The following is a 26,458-nucleotide window of genomic DNA, read 5'->3' on the forward strand; positions in this document are numbered from 1 at the left end:
TGGGGTTTGTGGGCCTTTGAGAGATTTTAGAAAAGTCCTCAGCGCAGGCTGAGACTGTCCACTTGAGAGGAACAGCCACTGAAAGAGGTTCAGGCAGTGTGCGAGTTGGGTGGGGTGGGGTCTCAAAGAATCATGAGGGTGGGATGAGAGCAGTGTTATCCAGGTTAATGAAGACTCAGATTTGTTGCTCACCTGTGTGTGCAGGCTGTGTGTGGGGAGACCTCATCAAAGGAACAATGGTGCCTCTCGGAGAGAGCTGCTCCTCCATCCCTCACCCTGAAGTCAAAGAATTTGGTTCTTTCCTATATGTCCCTGGTGCTTTTCAAGCTGCCATCTCTTAGCTGGAGCTTGGAGTGAGTGTTTGTGATAGAGTGAGTCTGTGTGGGGACTTTTTAACAGGACTCCTGTGTCTCCAACAGCCTTCCATCTCACCCAGATGAGTCTCTGCTGATTTTCACGGCCAGCTGTTGTGGGGACTCCTTTTTCCAGCACTGGTGCTCCGGACTGGAGAGCCCAGTGTGAGGCTGGGACCCCTTGCTCCTTAGGGGGGATCTCTGTAGCCAAGATAGTCCTCATGATTCTTAACTGCCACACGTGAGTGTAGGAACAGCCCATTTGCTGTCTCTGCCCCTCTTGCCAGGTTCAACATGGCTTCTTTATATCCTTAGTTATGAGTTCTGTTAAGCTAGTCTTCAGGTGGTTCTCAAGGGTTGTTTTTCTATAATTTAGTTTAATTTTGATGTCATCATGGGGAAAAGCACACACAGCATTTACCTTGCCTGCCATCTTGACCGGAAGTCTCAATAATATATTTAATATATTTAAGATATTTTTCATTTCAACATGTAATATAAAATTATTATATTTTTAACACTTTCATAATACAAAGTCTTTAAAAAGGTGTCTATTTTACATTTATAACACAGTTCAGTCACTAAATTGACAATGGGCAAAATGAAATATGGTTCTACCAAAAAAAAAATTGTGTTTAGAGAAAAATATTTTGCAGTGCTTCCGTTTTTAAATTAAATTCAGTTCTACAGTCACTCTAGCCACATTGCATATGCTTCATTAGCTACATATGACTTCTTACATTTAAATTAGAATTAAATAAAATTTGAAATTCAGGTCTTCAGTTGCACTGGCCACATTTTAAATAACCAATAACCAGGTTTAGAGCAGATGTATATACCAATTATTACTTGACTGTTTATTCCTCTATCTTTGAATATTTACATTGTTCCCAAGTTTTCAATGAAATAAATACTGATAACATTCATAATTGTATATTTTCCCATGTTTGGGGTTATTTATTAAGGTAAACTCTGAGAAGTAGAATTATTGGGTCAAAGACTATGAATTTGTTTATGGTTCCTTGTGTATATTTTCAAATTATTTTCTGCAAGAGTGTCAATTGCACTCCCACCAGTATTAATATATTAATTTCATCAACCTTTCTTCATCATTGAGTACTACCATGTTGTTTCTGCTAGAGAGGAAAGCTTGTCTATGTGCTCACTTTTCTATTGGTATCCTAATATTTGTTTATTTTTAATCTATTTTTAAAGTTTTGTCTACACTAAAGATATTAGCCCTTTGTTATATTTACTGTAGACACAGTCTCTGGTTTTTGTTTGCTTCCCTTCCAGTCACGGGATTGGAAGACAACCAACTGAAGGTTTTTTCTAGAGCAAATCTTTAGATAATCTTCCTTCTCTAGGCTTGAAAGTCATTCCCACTCCAGAAGTTTGATATTTACTTCTGTTTTATTACAGATTGTCTATGTTTTTAAAAAAGAAAAAGAAAACTCTTTAATCAAAGTGGAATTTATGTGGTTCTGTATTCTTGAGAAAAGAAACCAAATTACAAGTTCTTAACCTTCCGTCAAATCCAGTGCTTACCCATTATTTATAGATGAGCCTCAAGGGAATGCTGTCCCACTCCTACTGCCAACGCATGTAAAATTTTATGCATATGTGTATGTAGAGAGACCCCAGTAGGTTAAAATCCACTGGTCTGAATATTTCAAAATAATATGATCTATTTCTACCCTATTATATTTTGATCAGAGTATTTTTCTAAACAAAAGGACTTTTTTTTCTGTATCACTATGTATTCACAGTGATCATTATAAGGCATAGTTACTCTGTGTAGCTTTATTTTCTCTTAAATCAATATTCTTATTCTTCCAAGATTATAAATACCTAAAATTTACATAGGCATGCACACTTACATGCTCACACATGCACACACACATGCACCTATTGCTCAGATAATTTTTTTTTTACCAGAAACCATTTATTTCCAAACTACTTTATTATTTCTCAGAGGCCAAAACTTTGTGAGCCCTGGCCTCAGATAATTGTTAATGGAAATAATAAAAACAGTTTGTGCTCTGAGGTAAAGACAATTAAAAAGAACCCTAAATGATTTCCCTGAATTAAGGTAATCGCTGGTAAAGAGCAATTCCGTTCCTATTCTTTTAGTGTATTAAACAGCTTAATTTCTTGCATTCACCTGTTTAAACTCCCCTGAGAAATCCTTAGAGTGGTTGAATGACAAATCTATGTGTTTGAGATTTAGCATTAAGTCTGGCTCTGTTAAAATGGTTCTTTGGGCTCTGCCTTCGTCGTTCCCCATCCCTCCTACTCTTGCCTTTTTGTTTTGTTTTCCATTTTAATGGATAAAATTGTCTCACTTCACTCTCAATTTTGATTAATGTTATCCAACCTCTAAGTGTTAGAATTCACTTTGCTTAGTTGCTCATAAGGACAAAGAATAGCAGGGTTAACATGTAGACTGAAATCCCTGATTTTAAAAATCACAAGATTTTTTTGATTATGTAGAGTATTTTTTTAAACTATAGCCATATAAACTATTGGTCTGTTTTTATTGCAAACCTGACATGTGAAAAAAAATTTTTTTATAATGGTACTGTTTTTATTTTCAGTGATACTACAGTCTGGAACATGTGGCCTAGCAAAGGATATAAATCTAGGAAGAAAAATTATGGTTGGCATCAATTTTAAGTCTTTGCACTCTAACAGAGCACAAATCCTAAATTGTTTAAATACTAAATATTTACTTAAAGAAAAACAAGAGACCATTCAAAAATGGAATTAATTTAAATTGTGAATTTGCTTCATTTAAAAGCTTACAGTTTTGTGTATATTCTTTATGAAATGTACAAAATGGAAGTTATACTATCCACATCACAATACTCTTGTGTTGCATTTTAAAGTAAAACACACATACAACATGCACACACTTGGAATGGGGCCAGATTTAGACTCCAGGGGCATACTGTTCTGCACCGTAAATTACAATCAGATGTATTTTAGCACAGATCAAATTTTCAGTCTGAAGTTGGTGAGAAGCCTAATTATTTGACCAGGTTACTATTTATGTAGACCATTCTATGGCTGTCTGTGGTTAATCCACAGCTGGCAGAATGCTAGCTCTGGGAGGTTTTTATTTCATGCTGGAACAGTTTGGGAAGAAATGGGGGTGGAGGGGCTTTAAACTCTCCTCATTAAATGAAAGACTAAAAAGCAAGTACATACTATTACTATGGAGACAAGATGCTATATAAACCGTTCATTTTAATTCTTCAAGTGATGGAAATAGCAAAGGAAGCAGCTTGGGTGCTCATAGTTTGCAAGTGACATGGTAGTTTTTTAAGAAATTAAGATGAAAACATTTAAAAACTAATGTTACCTAAGACAAAGACTTGTTACCTTATAGAACAACTGAATATTGGTAAAAATTAATGAATTGGAATTTTTAAGTGATGATAAAATATTATATTATTGTGATAGGAAAAAACTCATATTAGAATTTTATTAGCCATATTTTAAAATAGTAAGAGACCAATATAGTATAAAATTCTTTGTTAATATTTCATAACTTATAAGGGCAATAAACTTTTCAAAGTAGAATCCCAGTATATGTAACTCCAGCCACAAAATTGATTTTTTAGTATTCTTTTAATATTCAATTTGAAAATTGAAAGTAATAGAAAACCATCCTTTTTTTTTTCTGTTTAAACTTTCTAAAGTTTGCATGATGGAAGTGGTTAGTCCTGTCATTGAACGTGAATATTTCAATAGCATTTTTGTAACTTTTAAAAGAAGTTTCCTTTACATTTTTAAGGTTACTCCTTCCTTTATAAACTAGCTCTTGTCCCCGTCTGGCCCCCATTACCCTCGCTTCCTCTGGTTCCTTGTTCTAATTATCCTCCCTCCTCTTGCTTCTTCATTCTTCTGTTTCTCCACTAGACCCTATTCAAGAGCAAAAGTGTTCAAACTTTCTTTTGTTCCTTTTTTAAAAACAACTCCCACTCCCCTTTCCCCACTAAAATTATCTTTCTGTTCTTTTCTTCTCTATTGTCTACTCAAACGAGGAGCCTCATCCCTGGACTCATTTGAATTGAACCAATTTTTATCACATATAAGTTATATGACCTGAGGGACATTTCTTAACTTTCCTATCTTCTTTATTCATAAAATGAAAATAATAACAGTATCCACCTCATAAGTTTGACATAAGGAAAAAATAGTAACTGAGTTAATATACATACGAGTAAAGCTTTTGTATAGTACCAGGAACACAAGAATTGCTCAGTAAATTTCACATGATTTTATTATTCACTGATAAAGCTCCCAAAATAATTTCTAATCATTACCCTTACTTTCTCATCATTCTTTCTTTAATAATTATCTCTTTTTTACCTTCATACCATAAGTACTTTCTCCTAATCATCAAATCTTGTGGCTTTTACTCAGTCCTTTTCTTTCTCTACCCATTAATAGCATTGAGTGCCCTTAAGTATCTTCTTGAAATTTCCCTTGTTGGATTTCTTTTTTTTTTTTAATTAAAGCTCATTGGGGTGACAATTATTAGTAAAGTTGTCATAGATTTCAGGTGTACAATTCTGTAATACATCATGTACAATATATATCACATTGTGTGTTCACCACCCAGAGTCAGTTCCCCTTCCATCTCCATATATTTGATCCCCTTTACCCTCATCTGTGATCCCACACCTTACCCTCTGATTGTCTAAACTATTGTCTGTGTCTATGTTTTTGTTTCTCCCCTAATTTTTGCTCTTCTCCATTCTGTCCTTTGCCCTCTTCTTTTTCTACATTCTTTGGTAATTACAACCCCTCTTTTACCATGACCTTCCATGATCTCTCTCCTGAGTCCAACTTTCTGATATATGTTAGTGTGTCCTTTATCACCTCAAATATAGTATAACCACAACTAAACACTTTCTATTTTCATCTAAGCCAGGTCTTATTCTAGAATTTTCTGTTTCTAGTAATGGTAGAGCCAGATTCAAAATCTCATTCGTCTTCTGACACTTTTCTCCTTTGTCTTCCACATCTTAAACAATTGCTAAGTCCAAAATACAATACTCCCAGTATGACTTCCTTTTACAGAGGCAAACGCATGCTTTATTGACTGTTCCTGAATTGTAGCTGTCCAAATAAACATTCTTTAAATTTTCTTGCTAACTTGTTATCCCTTTCTTTTGAAAAAAACTTCATTACCCATAGTCCATTCCCACCCCACCTAATAGACTCCCAACATGCCACCCAAGGCCCTTTGTGTTGTTAACTCAGCTGGCTTTTCCAATTTCATTGTCTATTGCCCTTTATGTATTGCTCCACTCATTTGTGCACCATTTAAACTCATTTCCTGTACGAGCATCCATGCCCTTGCTTCTGCTTTCCTTCATCTAGGAAGAATAAATATATTTTAAAAGACTTTTACTAATGTTTAAGATAGAAATAAATAGCATTTTAAAATGTAGTTTCTGGATATGAAATTTTAATTAAAATATTTTTTATTTCATTACCTAAGTCTTTTCTCCTTATTTGAAAATTTGAATTCAGATTCTTCCTTAAAAGTTCAATCTAGATATTTCATAAGGTAACAAACTATGATCTTAGTACACTAATTTGATTTTTAAATAACTTTATTTTTTATTTTTTAAGATTTTTTAATTGGGGAGTTGGGGGAGGGAACAGCACTGGGGAATCGGGGAAGGGGAACAGACAAGTTGCTGTCCTTTTGTTCTTCAGTCTAGTTGTAGAGGACGTAGCTTCACTGGCCCATGTTGGTATTATCATTGTGCTGTTCCCCGGTGAGTCAGTCGCTTGCTGGCCATTGGACAGCCGCTCACGGCGGCTCACAGCAGCTCACTCCAGCTGCCGACCACTCACAGTAGCTCACGGCAGCCCACTGCAGCCTACACCATCGCCTCATGGCAGCCCAGCTCCAGGTAGAGCTGTTGTTCACCATCTTAGCTATAGAGGGCGCAGCATCCCTGGCCCATGTGAGATCCGAACCAGCAGCCCTGCTGCTCAGAGCTCGCTCTCCCAAGCCAACTCTTAACCAATAAGCCACTCGGCCGGCCCCTAAATAACTTTATTTTTTTGATAAATACCATGTCATTTACAAGAATACAAAGTGTTTCTAAAAAGCTAGAAGTATCAAATCTGCTTTCATTGCTATTTCTGTAATATAGATGCAGTTCTTGTCTTGAATGAGACCTTTTAAATGTTTGTTCTTATGTAGATTTCCAGAATTCTTTCAATATTGAGCATACAAATCTAATATGAAATAAATAATGTGTTATACTCTGACATAATGGCACATATCAAATATGTAGTACTCATATGATAAAGTTTTCTCCTTATCAAATGCTGCTATTGTCTACCTTACATTTTATAGCTGTATTTTAAAGTTGGTATTATATGGATTTTTGTATACTGTATGAATTTCTTTTATTCTCAGTGACTCTGGGGAGATTGCATTTCTAATTTTCCCTCCATTTTTTCTTTATCCAGGGCTTTTTTCTTACAGTTTCACCAGAGTCAGTGTTAAAAGTGGCTCACCATGCTTCTGAGAACAACAGAATTTTCACTTTAAATCTGTCTGCACCATTTATTAGTCAGTTCTACAAGGAACCATTGATGAAAGTTATGCCTTATGTTGACATACTTTTTGGAAATGAGACGGTGAGTTACTCTTTTTTTTTTTTTAAGTACCTGGGTTTCTCAGTTTCTGGTTTGTGAATAAGTTTAGAAATACATAAATAAAAAAACCAAAATATTTGCATAAATATATTTGAGAGTTATACAACAAAACTGTCTTAATTTGTATCATTCTAATTCAGTATTTTCAGTATTTACTTCACTGTATGCTAATTTCTTACATAGTAGAAAATTGGTTTTTTTAAAGGGTTAGGATATTGAGGTATATAATTTACCTATAGTAGAATTCACTTTTTACTGTACATTTCCATGAGCTTTTGCAAATTAATAACACCTGACATGTGACCATGACTGCAATTAAGATGAAAACTACTCTCATCACCCCTTTCAGTCAACCCTCCCCTTCACCCTAAGCCCTTGACATCAACTGATTTGATTTATTTTCTGACCAGTAAAATAATGTTTTTCTCTGAAATTTTCATGGATTAAGGTAAGAGACATCTAGTCTAAAATAAATGTTTTATGAGGTTAAGTAGCTCTTAAAAGTGTGAGTCTAATTTAATTTAATAAATTATGAATAAATGTTGGTATACTGTAATTTGTATCAAATTTATTAATAGTAACATTTTTGCTATTTGTACATTATATTTAACAGTGATGAATGGAATTTTATTTAAACTTTTGATGTTTTTCTTTTTACCAAGAATATACTTTCTTTCATTCTGCATTAGTGGAAAAAAATTTTTTTTGCTAATTTAGTATTTACAACTTCAGTTTAGCCTGTAGACTTTAAAAATTCATGAAATAGAAAAATAAAAGAGAGGGAAAGACCATCAGTGTACCTTCAGTGTAACCTGAGCAGTATCACTTAAATTTCATGAATCTTGGGGTCTTTATGTGCAAAGAGAAGGTGTTCTATTAATTATCCCAGAAGACTGTTCTGATTCTAATTCTACGATTCTAACATACTTTGATCCTATTCACTGATTTTGTATCTGAATTAGATAACTGTGTTGTCTGCTTAGAATAACAAAATTAGACCTGGAAATAATTTATGAGATCAACCTGGTGATGTGTAGTAATATGGTGTGAGTATCTTAAAAGGCACTAAGTAATGGAAGGAAATGCTACATTCTTGATGATTCACAAACTGACCTAATGGCAAGAAGTAGTGGTAAAAACCTGGAACTCCTAGGTATCTGCTGGAAGTTTCATTTGACTAAAATCTACATATTAGATTTTCCTGATTGCCAGTTTTATTTTCTGAAGGGTAAAGGAAGTAACTAGAAAGTGTGCTACTCTAGCCCTTTAAATAACATGAAAGAATTGGTCATCAGTATGGAGTGTGAGAATCCTTATTAGAAACTGATACCTGAACTCAGAGTTCTTTATAGAAATGGCAATACTTAAATATATGCTCTAGACTTCAAGAAGACAAACTTTAAAACTTTTTTTTAAAAGATAAATATGGTTCCAAAGAATGAGACTTTGGATGTTAACACAACTTGAGAGGATTGAGTACCACCAAAAATTCAATTCTGACTTAATAATCTCAAATGACCCTAATGGGGAAGAAAATGGGGAGGAGCCTTAAAAACATTGCAGAACACAGAAAACTCTTTAGTAAGAGCTCACATTTGTAAAACACATGTAAAAAAGATGTGAAGCATTTATAGAACCAGGGAACAATGCTGAAAGTTTGGCAAACATAGGAGAACAGAAAAGAATAGAGGCCCCAAAATGATTAGGTTTGCAGAAAATGCTAATGATATCAAAATGGTCTTCATTCATTTAAAAATGAAAGACTCCAAATGTACAAGCAACAACAGAAAAAGTAGTTGGCCTTTATCAAAATTAAAACTTTTGTGCATTAAAGAACACTATCAAGAAAGTGAAAATGGGGCCGGCCGAGTGGCTCAGTTGGTTTAGAGCTTGCTCAAGAGTGCGAACTCTGAACAACAAGGTCGCCAGTTCAATTCCCGGCCCGAGCTGAGTGCCGCTGAGCTGCCAACAGGATGGCCCGGCTAAAAAAAGAAAAAAAGAAAGTGAAAATGATAACACATGGAATAGGAGAAAATTTTTATAAATGACATGTCCAATAAGGGGTTAATATCCAGAATATATATCTCAACAAGAAAACAATCAACCCAATTCAAAAATGGTCAAAGAACTTAAGTAAATATTTCCCCAGAGAAGATATACAAATGGCCCGTAAGCACATGAAAAGATGCTCACCATCACTAATCCTTAGAGAAATGCATATGAAAACCAAAATGAGTACCACTTGGCACCCATTAGGATGGCTGTTATCCAAAAAAACAAATGTTGGCAAGGATGGGGAGAAATTAGAACCCTTGTGCATTGATGGTGGGAATTGAAATGCTGCAGCTGCTCTGGAAAAAAATTTGGTGGTTCCTCAAAAAGTTTAACATAGAATTATCACCACATGATTCGGCAAGTCCACTTCTGCATATATACCCAAAAACCTGAAAGTAAGGATTCATATGCTTGTACAACATTGTTTATAGCAGGATTATTCACAATTGCCAAAAGTTGGAAACAAACCAAATATTGTTCCTCCACAGATGAACAAATAACCAAAATTTGGTATATATGGGTGACCTTTCAACAATCCAGGTTTGAACTTCTCGGGTCCAATTATATGCAGATTTTCAATAAATATGTAGAGTATTATAAATGTATTTTGTCTTCCTTATGATTTTCTTAATAGCATTTTTTTCTCCAGCTTTCTTTATTGTAAGAATGCAATATATAAGACATAACATACAAAATTATGTGTTATTTTCCAATAACACATAATTCCAATATGTGTTATTGGAAAAGCTTTTGGTCAACAGTGGGCTATTAGTAGTTAAGTTTGGGGGAAGTCAAAACTTACACGTAGATTTTCAACTGAGTGAGGGGTTGGTGCCCCTAACCCCATGTTTTCAAGAATTAATTGTACATACAATGGAATATATTATTCAATCTTAAAAAGGAATGAAATTATGATATTTGATACAACATGAATGAACCTTGAAAACATTATGCTAAATGAAATAAGCCATACACAAACACACTACTGCATTTTGCTATAAGGATTCCACTTATATGAGGTACCTAGAATAGTCAAATTCATAGAGACAAACAGTAGATTACTGGTTACCCGGCACTGGGAGAAAGAGGGAATTGGGAGTTATTACTAATGGGTACAAAGTTTCTTTCTACTTAAGGTGACAAAAAAGTTCTGGAAATGATAATGGTAATGGTTGCACAACATTGTGAATGAACTCAATGTCACTGAATTGAACACTTAAAATGGTAACATTTTATGTATATTACCATATTTAAAAAAAAGATTGATTCTACAAACCATTAAAGTTAAAGTTTAACTAGAATTTAGTATAGATTATTAAAGAAATCATTTTTCCCTGCCTATAATAGGAAGTGATAAAATTATAAACTATAAGCCATGTCATGTTTTAATTTTTTGGTGATTACTATTCATTTGAATTTATTTCAGCAGATATATAGTACCTGTTATTGCAGACTAATAAACACTGAATGTACAGTATATTTGAGATAATGTGTCATAATATCAATTAGAGAATAATAAATATTGGATACAGGGGAATTAGATATATTTGGTATTTTGTTGGACCAGTTTCAAAAAGTCTGCTGATAAATATATTTTTAGTGATATGCCTCAGTGTTTACCCTGAGTTTTGCTCAAGTAAACAGTCATTGATTCAGATAAAACTGTATTTACAGATAATGCAAATGCAGAGACTGTAAATAATGCAATGAATAAGTTGAATGTCAAATGAGACTTAAAAATTTTAATAGACTGGAAATATCTGTTGAGTGATGAAATTTATAAGAATAAATAAAAATGCTACCATATTTGATTATAAAAAGCAAGTATGGTATTGTGAGCTTTATCTCTTTAATCTCATCTCTCATTGTTCTTCTCCTTGAGTAGTCTAGTAATAATGAACTATCTTCAGTTCTCCAGCGGGGAAAGGACATTTTATTTCAAAAATACAACGAAGTAAAATACATTTCTCATGGAATACATATAAGATTGTTTGGTCTTTCTCCCCCACATCCCCCTCAAAAAAACCCCAACCAAATCTACTGTGCTTAGTATAAATTTTCCAAGTGTCAACACTTAGCTTAAACCAAACACAGTTGACTCTTATTTTCTTCCTGATGCCACCTTTTTTTTTCTAGAGGGTCATACACTGTTAATGATGCTTTAAAGCTTCTCTGATAATCTTAATATTACAAAAGAAAAAGAAAAAAGACTTGTCCACCAAAGCTATATCTTTACAGATAATGAAGGACAGTAATTTCTGTGAGACTAGAAATAAATGAGGTGAGCCTTATGATAACCCTAGCTTATGCTTGGAGAGAATTTCCAGGCCACAGCGCATAGAGGAGAACCTTCTTGGCAGTTTCTTTTGAATTGAGGACATGGAGCTGGGAGTTCAGGAATCGTAACAGCTAGACAGCTAGAGTTCGCAGATCAGAGCACCAGAGAGGAAAGAGCTGCATAGAGAGAACACAGGAGATTTGCAGAGAATTCCCCCAAGTCTTCAGCTGAGTACTGATCAGAACATATTTGTGAGGAAACTAATGAAAGCAGGGGAAAGAACCACTTGATAAGGTTAGAGGGAATAATCCTCGAAGTGCACATAGGGCCCGGAATCATTCCTGTTCCACTAGCCAGAGTGGATAACCTTGTAATTCATGGGGCTTCAGATAGAGTACTCAAAACACTAAAGGGGCAGAATTCGTTTACAGTAGTACTGTCATTCTCCCTAACAATATTATTCTAATATAATTGACTGCCTTTATGTAATGGACAAATTCCTTGAAAGACATAAAGTACTAAAGCATACTCAAGAAGAAATAAAAATAGGTTTATTCAGGTTATCTGTGAAATTGAATTTTTAGTTAAAACCCTTCTCACAAAGAAAACTCAAGGGCCACGTTACTTCAATGTTGAATTCTACCATACATTTAAGAAAGAAATAATACCAGTTCTATATAAACTATCCCAGAAAATTGAAGAGGAAGAAACACTATCAAAACCAAACAAAGAATTAAAAGAAAACTACGGACCAATATCCCTCATAAACATAAATGCAAAAATTCTTAAGATAGTTTTAGCAAATCAAACCCAACAATATATAATAAGGATAATTCATCATGTCAGGAATGCAGGATTGGTTTAACATTTAAAAACCAATCAATACAATTCACCTGAGTAAATCTAAAAGAAAAAAAATGACATAGACATAGAAAAAAACACTTGACAAAATCCAACATTCATGCATGATAAAAGCCCTCTAAATACTAGGAATAGAAGGGAGTTTCTTCAACCCAATAAAAGATATCCACCAAAAAATGTATAGCTAACATAATACTTAATGATGAAAGAATGAATATTTTCCTCCGAGATCAGGAACAAAGCAAGGATGTTCACTCTTATCATTTCTATTCAACATTGTACAGTGCTAATAAGGCATGAAAAACATCCAGATTAGAAAGAAAGAAGCAAAACTGTCTCTATCAAACACCATGATAGTTTTTGTAGAAAATCCTATGAAAGTTACAGAAAGCTATTAGAACTAAAAGTGAGTTTAGCAAGGTTTTAAGATACAAGATAAACATAAAAACCAATTATATTTCTATATATTAGCAGCAAAAACTCAGAAATTGAAATTTTAAAATAAAAGTATGACATACTTTGGGATAAATCTGACAAAAGATGTGCAAACCTGTACACTGAACACTCCAAAACATTGTTGAGAAAAATAATAGAAGAACCAAATAAATGGAGGTAGTATGTTCATGGATTAAGGCTCCATTATTAAGTGTCAGTTCTCAGACTGGTCTGTGGATTCAATATAATTTAATAAAAATCCCAGCACACTTGTTCTATTTTATTTTATTATTATTATTATTATTTTATCTGAACCATCCCAGCACACTTATTCTAGGTCAACAAGCTTATCCTAAAATTCATGTGCAAAAGCATTGGACCAGAGTAGCCAATGTAACTTTGGGGAAAAAAGTCAGAGGACCTACAGTACATGGTTTCAAGACTTCTAATAAAGCTACCATAATCAAAACAACGTGGCATTGGCCTAAAGATAGACAAAAGGATCCATGGAACAGAAGAGATAGTCCAGAAATAGACCCACAATTGGTTTTTCAGCAAAGATTCCAAGGCCATTCTGTGGAGAATAGTCTTTTTAAGAAACCATGTCCTTTTGGGGAGTCCACTTCATAGTCGATGTAGAGGCCTGACCACCGCATTGTATTTCTGAAACTGATGTTGAATAATACTGTATGTCAAATATAATTATATATATACATATAGTCTCGGGACATGGAGTAGATCGCGGGAACGGATTCAATGGAATTGTAATAGATAAGCATGATATCGGGGGTGGGAGGGCAATAGATGGGGGGAGGGGGGTTGTTACCTGGTGAGGGTGAAAAGGGTAACTATTGTATTGTTCTATACACCTGAAACTAACAATAAAAAAAATAAATTTAAAAAAAAAAGAGTCTCTCTTCTTAGGGGCTGGATGCTATTATGATAGGAGTCTGAAGTTTCTTGGAGCCATACCTGAGATTTCAGGTAAATTAACAAATATATTCATTAAAAAAGAAAAAAAGAAGAAAAAAAAAAGAAATTATGCTATAACGATGGAATGTCCATCTCCAAAAAAACAAACTTCATACAACTGCACAGCTATCCAAGTGTCCAAAATTAAAGAGTGAGACCATACCAAATATTGACAAGATTGAAACTACTAGAACTGTCATATGTAGCTGGTAAGAATGTAAAATGGTACAAATACTTCAAAAAATAGTTTTCCAGTTTCTTACAAAGTTACATATACATCCACCATGTAACCTAGGTATCCCACTCCTAGATATTTACTTAGGAGAAATGAAAGCATATGTCCATATAAAGACATACACAAATACTCATAGCAATTTTATTTGTAATATCCAAAGTCTGGAAATAACCTAAATGTCCATCAAACTGGTGGTGACTGGATAAACAAATTATTATATATCCATAGAGTAGAATACTATTCAACTATAAAAGAAATGAACAATTTATATATGCACCAACATGAATGAATCTCAGAATATTTATGATGAGTGAAAGATGAGATGCTAGATAAAAGTATATTCTGTAGATTATATTTAAATGAAATTCTAGAAAATTCAAACTAATCTCTAGTGACAAAAAGCAGATCCACAGTTGCCTGGGGATGGAGATGTACTGTGAGGTACCGTGAGGCAATGATCACAGACAGACATGTGGAAACTTGGAAGTAGTGGATGTGCTCCTTATCTTGATTATGTGTCAAAACTTATCTAATTATACATATTTAATTTGTGCAGATTATTATGTGTCAGTTATACCACCTGAAGCTATTTTGAAATGATTCCATTTATATAAAAGTTTAAAATTAAGAAAAATAATCTAGTCATCCAAATAAAAAGTTCCAAAGAACTGATGTAAAAATGAACAAGTACTAACTTCTTAAAGTTACAAAGGGTGTCCACCAAAACCATCATTTAATCTACACAGCAGTTCTGTGACAGTTTTCTAATGGATATCAAGCTTCAGCTTGACTTATAGAATGTACTCAGTTTTTGTTAGGTGGTGTCGGTGGTGATGGTAGTGTTATTAGGAGTGTTGATCTGATTCCTCTCTTAAGTTTCACTTAACTGACTTGGTTGCATAGCATGCAGCCTCCATTCCCTTGGTAAATGATAAATTTGAGGCCAAATGAAAGAGGGACAACTTGTGGCTGTTGTCTGGAGTACCATCTTACTTCCTTTCTACAAAATTGCTTGTTTACCAAGAGTCAATTTATTTGTCCCTAAGCCTTTTTTATGTAGTTTGTCTTTGCTGTATAATTAATTATTATATAATCATATAAAATGTGAGTGCAAATAGAATGAGAAATATTGGGTTGTCGGAAAAGTCATGACGTATTTTTTCTATGTTTTTCGTTGCAAAAATGCGTCATGACTTTTCCAACAACCTAATAGTTTAGTGAATTAAGTTTGAGTACAAAACTCAATTAAGTTTGTCTTGAATTAGATGTGGGCGTGAAAAGTATAAAAGATGAAAGGAAGAGAAAAGCTGTAACTATCTACACTCAGGAGGGCTCCCTGGATGTTAAGTTTTTACTCTGCTTTAAAGAAACTGAAACTGGAATTCATAGACTATAAACTATGGATCTGGTTCAATAAGAAAGACACACACTAAAAGTCTTGACCCTACTTTAAATGTTAGCAAATTTCTATCTTTGTATATTAATAAATGTTTACACTTTTCCCCATAATTTAATTAAATTGCTGATTTATGACCCAATTATTGTTCCTTCAGTTTCCTCTTATGTAAAGTGAGGGATTTGTGTGGAAATTCTAGATGATCTTTCAAATTTTTACTTATAGCTTAAAAAAGTTTTTTAAAAACCAAAGATTCATTTTCTCAACATTCTAATATTCAGTAACACTAACCAATTTTATTGTAAATCAGCTAAGTCCTTGCTCTGAAACCTAATAATGCAATGCCTAACATATTAATTTTAGGTAGTTATTCTTTTTTATTATTAGTGTTACACACTCAACTGTAGTATCTTTCAAGCTAGATTTCTCCCGCCTCTCACCCCAACTACCTCTTTTTTCTGTTTGATTTGCCCAGGGAAAAGGATATTCTTCTCTGAAGAGTATCAGAAAATATTTGGTTGCGCACATCCTGAGACAAAATAGAAGTGTCCACAGGAATACCATTGCTGCAAATATGATAAAAACAAATTCTTAAAGGTTGCAACTTACTTTTCTTTCATTGTGGTAAAAAAAATACATAGCATAAAATTTACCATTTTTAAGTGTATAAAATTTACCTTTTTTTTTTTAAAGATTTTTTTTTATTGGGGAAGTGTGGGAGGGGAACAGCGTTGGGGAATCAGGGAAGGGGAACAGACAAGGTGCTGTCCTTTTGTTCTTCAGTCTAGTTGTGGAGGACGTTGCTTCACTGGCCCATGTTGGTATTATCATTGCTCTCTTCCCAGGTGAGGCATTCGGTCGCCGGCCACTGGACAACGTGGCTCACGGCAGCCCTCAGAGCTGCCGCCCGTTCACGCTGGCTGCCAGCCACACACGGTAGCTTACAGCAGCAGCCTACGCTGTCGCCGGCGACTCACAGCAGCCCAGCTCCAGGTCGAGCTGTTGTTCACTATCCCAGCTGTAGAGGGCACAGCATCACTAGCCCTCATGTGGGATCAGAACTGGGCCCTGCTGCTCAGAGCTGGAGTACCAAACCAACACTTAACCAATGTGCCACTCGGCCGGCCCCAAATTTACTATTTTTAAATGTACAATTCATTGGCATTAACTACACTCACAATGTTATGCAACCATCATCATCATTTATTTCCAGAACCTTTTCCTCGTCCCAAACAAGCTCTGTACATATTCAACACTAACTCCCATTCCTTCCCACCAACTGAGTCCCTGATAACTACTATTGTCTATCTCTATGAATTTTCCTATTCCAGGTGCCTCATATAAGTAGGATGATACAATACTTGTGTGTTTGTGTCTCGCTTATTTCATTTAACATTTTTAAGGTTCATCCATGTTGTAGCACATGTCAGAGTTTCATCTTTGTTTATCCACTCATTTGTTGATAGATATCTGGTTTGTTTTCCCTTTTCAGCTTTTTTGAATAATGTTGCTACTCGTATGATCAGTGATGTACACGTATCTATTTGAGTCTCTACTTTTAGGACTTTGGCATATCTACCTAGAAATGGAATTGTTGGATCATATGATAATAATTCTGTTTAACTTTTGAGGAACCACTAAATATTTTCCACTGCAGCTGCACCATTTTTCATTCCCACCAACATTGAACAAGGGTTTCTTTCTTTCTTTTTTTCTTTTTTTTTTTTGGACAATATCCATCCTAATGGGAGTGATTTTGATTTTTGTTGTTTTACTTTTAACTGAAATGTAGAAATACATACACATAGAGCCAAAATTATACGTTGCCTCAATTAAAAATTCTTGGTAACCTGTTACATTGCATTTTGTACTTTTAAACTGCACATCTGAATTTATTGGTTGGCTTGTTAAGGTTCTTTTAAAACTACTGTAGTATATAAATTATTTAAATATTACATTGTATTTTTAATTTGTTTCTGACATCTTCAAAGTTTAAAACATTTCCTATTACAACCATTTGTTAGGTAGACTCATATGTAATCAGCTTAATAAAGGACATTCTACATTCAGGTAATTATATCCACTGATGCCTGCTAATGCAAGCTGCTTTGTAGTCATTATCTAGCAATACATGACTAAAGAACTTGATTATTCTTCTTGTTTTTCATTTATATTAAATTAAGAAGTTTTTTTTAATAGCCATCATCTTGCAAATTGTTCTTAAGAGTAATACCTTTCAAGGCTCCATTATCACTAGATAATTAACCTTCCAGGATTAAGTACACTCAACTTTGCCTCAGGATGCTTAACTTTCAAATAAGGTCAATTACCTCATGATAATAACTGCTTTGTCAAGAGTTACCACTTAATTCTACAGTGAAACGTCACATCATCAAGTAGACTGCACTTTAAAATAATTTAAATAATAAAATACAGCTTGAAAATTGGGCAGAAGGATTCAGTTTAATTATTTCATACAGATTAAGAATGACACGTTTTAGATAAACCTCCTCATAGATCTAGTATTTTGAATCTCACAGGTGATTTCTATTTATAAAGATTATACGTTGCTTTGTTTCATCAGTCCTTTTGCTGACAGGATTCCCACATTGTACATTTCTTTCAGGAAATCCATTTTGAACCTATTGACCCTACAGTGGATTCGGTATACTAAAAATCTCTAGTACATACCAGGAAAACTGAAATTATTGTTTCCTTTCTGAACAATGATTTAACTTTTAAAAACATTTATTTTCTCAATGAATGAATTACAAAACAGTGAACAAAATTCTGCAGTTTGTGGTTGTGGTTATTTTGGCTGTTGTTGAGTAGGTATATATATATTAGGAGAGTGATATACAGCCAAAAACAGGAATGCTCCTTGACCCAACAGGACATTTTGAAAGAAACATAAAATTGGCTTTGGGTATTTGAATGCATGTTTTCTATGCTGAATAATGACTGTATCTCCTTAGAAATAAACCCTAATAATCTTTTTACCAAATCAGGTGGAATAGGTTAGCATTTTCTTCTTTTACATATTTTTCTGGGAAGGAAGAGGCTTGATTGACCATTTTAATCTTTCTAATAACCATTGATTTTTTTTTTTTAGATTTTTATTGGGGAATTGGGGAATGGGAACAGCACTGGGGAGTTAGGGGAAGGGGAACAAACAAGTTGTCCTTTTGTTCTTCAGTCTAGTTGTGGAGGACGTTGCTTCACTGGCCCAAGTTGGCACCATCATTAAGCTCTTCCAGGGTGAGGCAGATCATTCGCTGGCTTCTGGATGGCCACTTACACTGGCTGCTGGCTACACATGGTAGCCCATGGCAACCCACTGCAGCAGGGGCTGCAGCCTAGGCCGTTGCCGGTGACTCATGGCAGCCCAGCTCCAGGTTGAGCTGTTGTTGTTCAGCATCTTAGCTGTAGAGGGCAGTGTCACTGGCCCTCATATGTGAGATCCGAACCGGGTCCCTCTGGCGTCCCAAGCCAGCTCTTAACAAACGCGCCACTCGGCCGGCCCACCATTGATTCTTTTTTAAATGACAATATAAAAATTAAAATTTGAGGGGCCGGCCGAGTAGCGCGTTGGTTAAGAGTTTGCTTGGGATGCCAGCTCTGAGCAGCAGGGCCCTGGTTCAGATCCCAGATGAGAGCCAGTGATGCTGCACCCTCTACAGCTAAGATGGTGAGCAACAGCTCGGCCTCGAGCTGGGCTGCCGTGAGTTGGTGACAGTGTAGGCTAAAAAAAAAAAAAAAAAATTAAAATTTGAAAACAGCAATAGTGCTTCTAATTGTAAATAACCTTTGTTAAACTCTATCTTACCTGAAGTATTGTATCACTTGCTATACATCTGTAAAATGGAAGTCATTTGCTATTTCACTATGAAAATCTGTGTAAATCTTTAAATTATGTGTGCCCGATATGGATAAATGCTATACATGTATATATATCTTCATTCAGATATTCTCTCGTTGGTTAGGAGATTTTCTGTTCTTTGTACAGGTATTATTTTTTATTTTTTGGAAACTCTTTCTCAAGTCTATGTACGTTATCTCCTCAGAGAATTCCTTTTTGAATTTTTACATCTTTTTGTCAAAATCTACTTCCTAAAAAGACATGATTTACAAACATTTTCACTCAGCCAGGATCTGTTACCAGATCCATATTTTGACAGTAGAAGAATGGTTTCTTCTTTCCTTGTATCAAGGTGATCCCAACATGAATGTGGGGGGAACAGGGCTCTATAAAATAGTAATTCCACCCTTTTAAGTGTACAAAAGTGCTATATTTCTTCCAAGAAAAGATGGAAGTCACCTTCCTGAGACTGTTCATATAGATCTTTCCATTTTCTCTTTCTTTGCTATAAGCGGTAAAGGAACCGAGCCGATGATACAGACAGAATCTAAGATTGTTATAAGTTCAGTCAAGGAAGGTGGAAGAGATGTTTTCAGAGAAGATACATAACCCCTTCAAAGAAATAAAAATAAAATGTTATGGTGCTCTTATAAAATTCTGACATATTTATATTTTCTGCTGAGAATAATGAAATTTCAATTAAGGCAGGGCTATGGCATTATAAGATTGTTGCTTAGCTGAGTTTAACTGTCTCCTTAGGGTCTTTCTGATATAATTTACTCATCTGAAAAAAAATGAGATTCACTGCAGCACCAGGGAGACTTCTAATGTCAGTGGCATGTTGTAAAGATGTGCTGTGGGAAGGATTCTGAAAGAGCCAAAGGCTATTTAACTATATGCTTTGCATCGCTCTGCCTTCCTTTCTACTTAACTCTCTCCTCTTCTCTTCTGAGCCTCACCAACATACCCTTCCTTTCTTACTCCCTTCATTTCCTTCCCCTTACCAACTACATTGCCTCTCTAAACATGAAAGGTTTTTAAATCATTCCCAAACTGTCATCCATGATTGGTGAAAAACCCTGTAGTTTGAAATGGTTTGAATTGCTATGGAAATAATCCTATTTTATGCAGTAATGCCTTTTCGTGTTATTCAGTATTTCGATTCATCTTTTTTATTTATTTGATTTTTTTTTCAGTTACCGTACTATAAATTTGTGACTATTTTAGTATAATTTGTCTAGTATGCCATGATATAAAAGAAATGAGTTAATATTTACAGTTCTTATTTAATTCACTTAAATTTTTTCTTATTTAAATTATTTAATGAAATTGATTTATTCTTATAAATAAAAACTAAATATCACACTAGCACTGGACTATATGATTTAGAAACTCTGGTTATTAACTCAGCTCAAATGTTTTTCTGTGCCTTTCTTTTTTGACATTAGGAGGATATTTGGCAAAAGAAAGGCTCTGTAGATTAGTTAATAGTTTTTTATCAATAGTAATCTCCCAGCTTTGATGATTCTACACTAGTTATATAAAATGTTTACATTTGGAAAACTCCTAAAGTCCTTTTTCTGATCCAGATCCAATCAGGATCCTTCACTGTAGTTATCATGTTTCCTAGGTTTCTTTAATATGGAACAATTCCTTGGTTCTTTGTCTTTTATGACTGGACACTTTTTTTTTCATTTAATTCATTTGCTTTTTTTATTAAATTTATTGGGGTGATATTGGTTAATAAAATTATATATGTTTCAAGTGTACAATTCTGTAATACATCATCTATATATCACATTATGTGTTCACCACCCAGAGTCAGTTCTCTTTCCATCACCATATAGTTGATCCCTTTTACCCTCTTCTACCATTCTCCTCTCCCTTACCCTCTGGTAACCACTAAACTGTTGTCTGTGGTTTTTTATTTGTTTGTCTTGTTCATTTGTTGCTTTCGGTTTTATATCCCACATATGAGTGAAGTCATATGGTTCTCAACGTTTTCTGTCTTATTTCACTTAGCATGATAATATCAAGATACACCCATGTTGTCGCATATGGCAGTATTTCATCTTTTTATGGCAGAATAGTATTCCGTTGTATGTATGTACCACATCTTCTTTATCCAATCATCTATGGAAGGACACTTTGGTTGTTTCTATGTCTTGGCCACCACGAACAATGCTGCAGTGAACATAGGGGTACATATATCTCTACAGATAAATGTTTTCATATTTTTGGGGTAGATACCTAGAACAGGGATTGCTGGGTCATGTGGTAATTCTATTCTTAATATTTTGAAAAAACTCCATACTGTTTTCTGTAGTGGCTGTACCAATTTACATTCCCACCAGTAGTGTAGATGGGTTCCTTTTTCCCCACAACCTCGCCTGAACTTGCTATTACTTGTCTTGTTGATAATAGCCATTCTCACAGATGTGAGGTGGTAACCTCGTTATGGTTTTGATTTGCTTTCCCTAATGGCTAGTGAAGTTGAGCATCTTTTCATATATCTGTTGGTCGTTTGTATGTCTTCTTGCGAAAAGTGTCTGTTCAGGTTATGACTTTTGAAGAGTACTAGCCAGTTACTTTGTAGAATGTCCTTCAAATTAGGGTTGACTGATATTTCCTCATAATTTATGCTTTGTTGGCAAGGATACCTCATAAATGCTGTTGTGTCTTTTTTCATATATCAAGATTTCATTTTGTCTCATTACTGGTGATATTAACTTTGATCACTGGGTTGAGATGTTGACCCAGTTTTATGCACTTTAAAGTAACTGTTTTTCCCTTTGTAATTTAATAAGTATCTTGTGGGGAAATATAAGAGACAATGTAAATATTTTGTTCATTATATTTTCACCCACTACTTTTAGCATTTATTGATGATTCTTGCCTCCAATAATTATCATGGTATTTGCCAAAAGGTGATTTTTCTATTTCCATCATTTCTTCTTATTGATTAATTAATTGGAATTCTGTGTGAGGAAGAGCTACCCCTGGCTCATACTCCTTTATTTCTTTTAGCACAAATTAGTAGCAAAATGTATGTTTTCTTACTTCCCATCCCCTTTTTTTTTTCAACATAAAATATAGAACACTGTTGGTTTTCTTTGCACTTGGCTTTTTTCTTCTTCTTAAGTATATTTTGGAAATCGTTCCATAAAAGCTCATAGATATCTTCCTCATTTTTTTATAGCTGCATTCTACCAATTGTATGCATGTACCATACATAGTTCATTCAGTCACTCTCTTGTATATGGACATTTAAGTTGTTTCCAGTATTTTGCAGTTAAAAACAATCCTTCAATCAATAACCTTGTGCACTCATATTTTTATGTTGTTAGAGGTATTTCTTCAGGGTAAACTCCTAGAAGTGGGACTTTTGGGTCAAATATAAGTGCATATGTAGTTTTATCAGATATTTCCAAATTCCTCTCCAAAAGAGTTATAACTGTTTTCATTCCCAACAGTAAGGCATGTGTATGCATGTTTCTAGTGGAGTTATTTTAATGTTTGCTTATCAACAATTTATAAGGCATTGCCATCAAATAAAATTTATTAGAATGATATAATTCTAGTCTTATTTCAAAAACATAATTTCTGCAAGAATTAGGCTGAATTAAGACTGTAACATGGTTCAGTCCCTACCAGCCAATTCATTTTAACACAGTAAAAATGATCCAAGAAATAAAAAGTGATCATTCTTTAAAAGTATAGACTTTAAAGACTCATCTCATTTTTGCGTGATTGTTTAAAAATATTAGATGAATATGAATAAATTCCCATTATATACTCTTTAATTTGATTTTCTGGCCCAATATTATTATCTTTATCCCCTACTTCCTTCCCACAGCACCTCTTTTCTCCTACACTACAGAACTGTGCATGTTTTCCAGAATGCACTGTGTCCATTTTTGTCTCCGTGTCTTTTCATATGCCAACCCTACTATCTTTATCCTCACCCCTCTCCATTGCTATCTGGCAAACTTCTACTTATCCATTAAAACTCAGTTCAAATATTAACCTCCCTCGGGCCAGCTGAGTGGCGCGATGGTTAAGAACTGGCTTGGGATGCCAGAGGGTCCTGGTTCGGATCCCACAATGAGGGCCAGTGACACTGCCCTCTACAGCTAAGATGCTGAACAACAGCTCGACCTGGAGCTGGGCTGCCATGAGTCGCTGGCAACGGCGTATGCTGCAGCCCCTGCTGCAGTGGGTTACCATGGGCTACCGTGTGTAGCCAGCAGCCAGCGTGAGCGGCCAGCGGTCACAGTGAGCGGCCGTCCAGAAGCTGGCGACTGATGTGCCTCACCCGGGAAGAGCGCAATGATGGTGCCAGCTTGGGCCGGTGAAGCAACGTCCTCCACAACTAGACTGAAGAACAAAACTACAGCAACTTGTCTGTTCCCATTCCCCAATTCCCCAGCGGTGTTCCCATCCTCCCAATTCCCAAATAAAAATCTTAAAAAAAAAAAAAAATTAACCTCCCTCACACATTCCCCCCTTCGCCTCCTCTCTCCTCCACCTACATTTACTTAGTCATTTTTAAGATGTGATTCTGTGATATTTTGTATGTAATTATAACATTTACATTGTTTAGTAATTACTTGTTAATGTGTTTTGTCTTACACTAGAATGTATTCCTTCACAGCTGACTTTCGTTCTTCATTATAGTCCTACTGCCTAATAAATAATATGTATTTATTAAATATTTAATGAATGAATGAGTTTTTTCCTTTGCTGAGAGAGTTTAGCTCTTTGCAAATTATAGAGAATAATAGTCTTTTTTTTTTTAAGATTTTTATTGGGGAATTGGGGGATGGGAACAGCGCTGGGGAATTGGGGGAAGAGGAACAGACAAGTTGCTGTCCTTTTGTTCTTCATTCTAGTTGTGGAGGACGTTGCTTCACTGGCCCAAGTTGGCACCATCATTGCGCTCTTCCCGGGCGAGGCAGATCAGTCGCCGGCTTCTGGACGGCCGCTCACTGTGGCTGCTGGCCGCTCACGCTGGCTGCTGGCTACACACGGTAGCCCATGGCAACCCACTGCAACAGGGGCTGCAGCCTACGCTGTCGCGGGCGACTCATGGCAGCCCAGCTCCAGGTTGAGCTGTTGTTCAGCATCTTAGCTGTAGAGGGCAGTGTCACTGGCCCTCATATGTGGGATCCAAACCGGGACCCTCTGGCGTCCCAAGCCAGCTCTTAACCAACACACCACTTGGCCGGCCCATAATAGTCTTTTTAAATATGGTGGTCCATACTTAATCACTTTTGATCTTAGAAAGATTTAAAATTTTATCTTAAATCTGAACCTATCTAACTAAACTTTATAAATACTTTAGGTTATATTTGAATGTTTAAAATATTTTAGGTAATAAAATATTAACCCCTTGTTTTGACAGTTTTACATATTCTCTGACAGTTTTGTATATCTAGTTTTATGTGACATAATAAAGCAAAATTAAAATTAACCTGTAGTTAAATAAAATTTGAATGTTCTCTTCACTGCTGATTCATACTTTCCTTTTCCCTTCATAAAATAGAAAGTTGTACATTACATGAGCTATTAGATTGACTCTTGAATTTGAATGACAACCCTAAAATTTATAACTTTTGGAATAGTGTGAAGAAATCTTCTGTAGATATATATGAAGCAAACCTGAAAAATACTCAGTCCTATCATTTTTGTAGTTTAAAAATGCACACATTTTTTTCTGCCCTCCAGGCACTAGCATAGGTGACAACGTATACAATATATGTTTGTGTACTTTGCTTTTCCTTCCTTGATTATTACTTTTTTCCTTAGATTTGTTTCCATAGCAACTGGCTGGACTGCAATTCAATTCTAACAGTAACTACCTAGAGTTAGCATCAGACTCCACAGGTTTAAGGGCTCAGTTCTTCACTGCACTGCCCCTACTTCAGACTCCAGCCAAACTTTGGGGGCCCCCAAGCTACCTACACTTCTGACCTACTTGGCTACAAACTCAGGGATTCCCACAATCCTCTCAGGCTTGATAATCTTTATAATTCGACTAAATGACTCATAAGACTCAAGAAAGCACTGTACTTACAGTTACAGTTTTATTATGAAGGATATAGCTCAGAAACAGTCAAATGAAGAGATGCGTGGTGACAGGTCTGGAAGAATCCTGGATGCAGGGCTTTCATGCCCTCTCCCCTTGGAGTCAGGGCACATCACCCTCCCCACACATCAGTGTGTTCACTCACCAGGAAGCTCCACTAATCTTTGATGTCCAGAGTTTTTATTGTGGTTTTAATACAGAGGCATAGTTGATTAAATCATTGGCCATATGACTAAACTCAGTGTCCAACCCCCCCATCTTTGAATTTTGGGCTGACCCCAAAGTTCCAACCACAGTCCTGAAGCTATCTGGAGGCCCACAGTGAGCCACCTCATTAACATTAGAAAGACACTTCTGTCACTCAGGAAATACCAAAGTTTCTTTTTTTTTTTTAAGTATAGTTGAATCCAAAAACCCAGGATGAGTGAGGACCAGATATATTATTTATGATACCATAGAAAGGGTGTTATTATTTATACAAGTTTATTATTTATACAAATAGGTTATTATTTATACACGTTTTATAATTGGGTTGCAGAATCATGTAATCTAATCAATAAAAATGACACAGAGTACAATACACAAAATTTAAAATGACAGTGGGAAATAACAATCGAAACTGAGAAATTTATAAGAAAGTGTCTTCCAAGACCACAACCTGGTTGCTAGGTAGGGATGCTTATTGCTGCAAGATTGTTTATTGTTTGTAGTCCTGTTCAATGGACAGAACTAGGAAATACGTGTGCGATATATGCACACACATATGCATAAATGTATAGGTGTCTACATACACATATTCATTTATATACATAGACAGTTGTATGTATATTTTTTAACCTAACCTCTCCCATAATATATTTTTTCTTCCCTTTCTTTCACACTAAGAATGCTGGTTCTTTAAGATGCAGGGTGCGACAGACTTTGAAGTCCACATACTTGCTCATTTAGTGTATGCCATAGGACATGTACAACAGTCTCACAGTAATATATATATATTTTTTTTTATTGTTTGTTTCAGGTGTACAGAACAATGCAATAGTTACCCTTTTCACCCCTCACAAAGTAACAACGCCCCTCCCCCATGTATTGCCCTCCCACCCCCGATATCATGCTTATCTATTACAATTCCATTGACTACATTCCCACACTCTACTCCACGTCTACTCCATGTATATATAATTATAGTTGACATACAATATTATTCAACATCAGCTTCAGAAATACAGTGCGGTG

General features: G+C 35.2%; 1 protein-coding gene across 4 annotated transcripts in view; it reads left to right on the forward strand.

Annotated features, from left to right (window-relative positions):
* Positions 1–26,458, forward strand: part of ADK (adenosine kinase) — a 537,152-nt gene that overhangs the window by 361,007 nt on the left and 149,687 nt on the right. For all 4 annotated transcript variants that reach the window (XM_019626043.1, XM_019626068.1, XM_019626051.1 and 1 more), the window contains exon 7: positions 6,858–7,028. In XM_019626043.1, coding sequence (XP_019481588.1) covers positions 6,858–7,028 — 171 coding nt within the window. The remainder of the gene's footprint in view (positions 1–6,857; positions 7,029–26,458) is intronic.

The sequence above is a fragment of the Hipposideros armiger genome, unplaced genomic scaffold (assembly GCF_001890085.2).
Source record: "Hipposideros armiger isolate ML-2016 unplaced genomic scaffold, ASM189008v1 scaffold_15, whole genome shotgun sequence".
Lineage (NCBI taxonomy): Eukaryota > Metazoa > Chordata > Mammalia > Chiroptera > Hipposideridae > Hipposideros > Hipposideros armiger.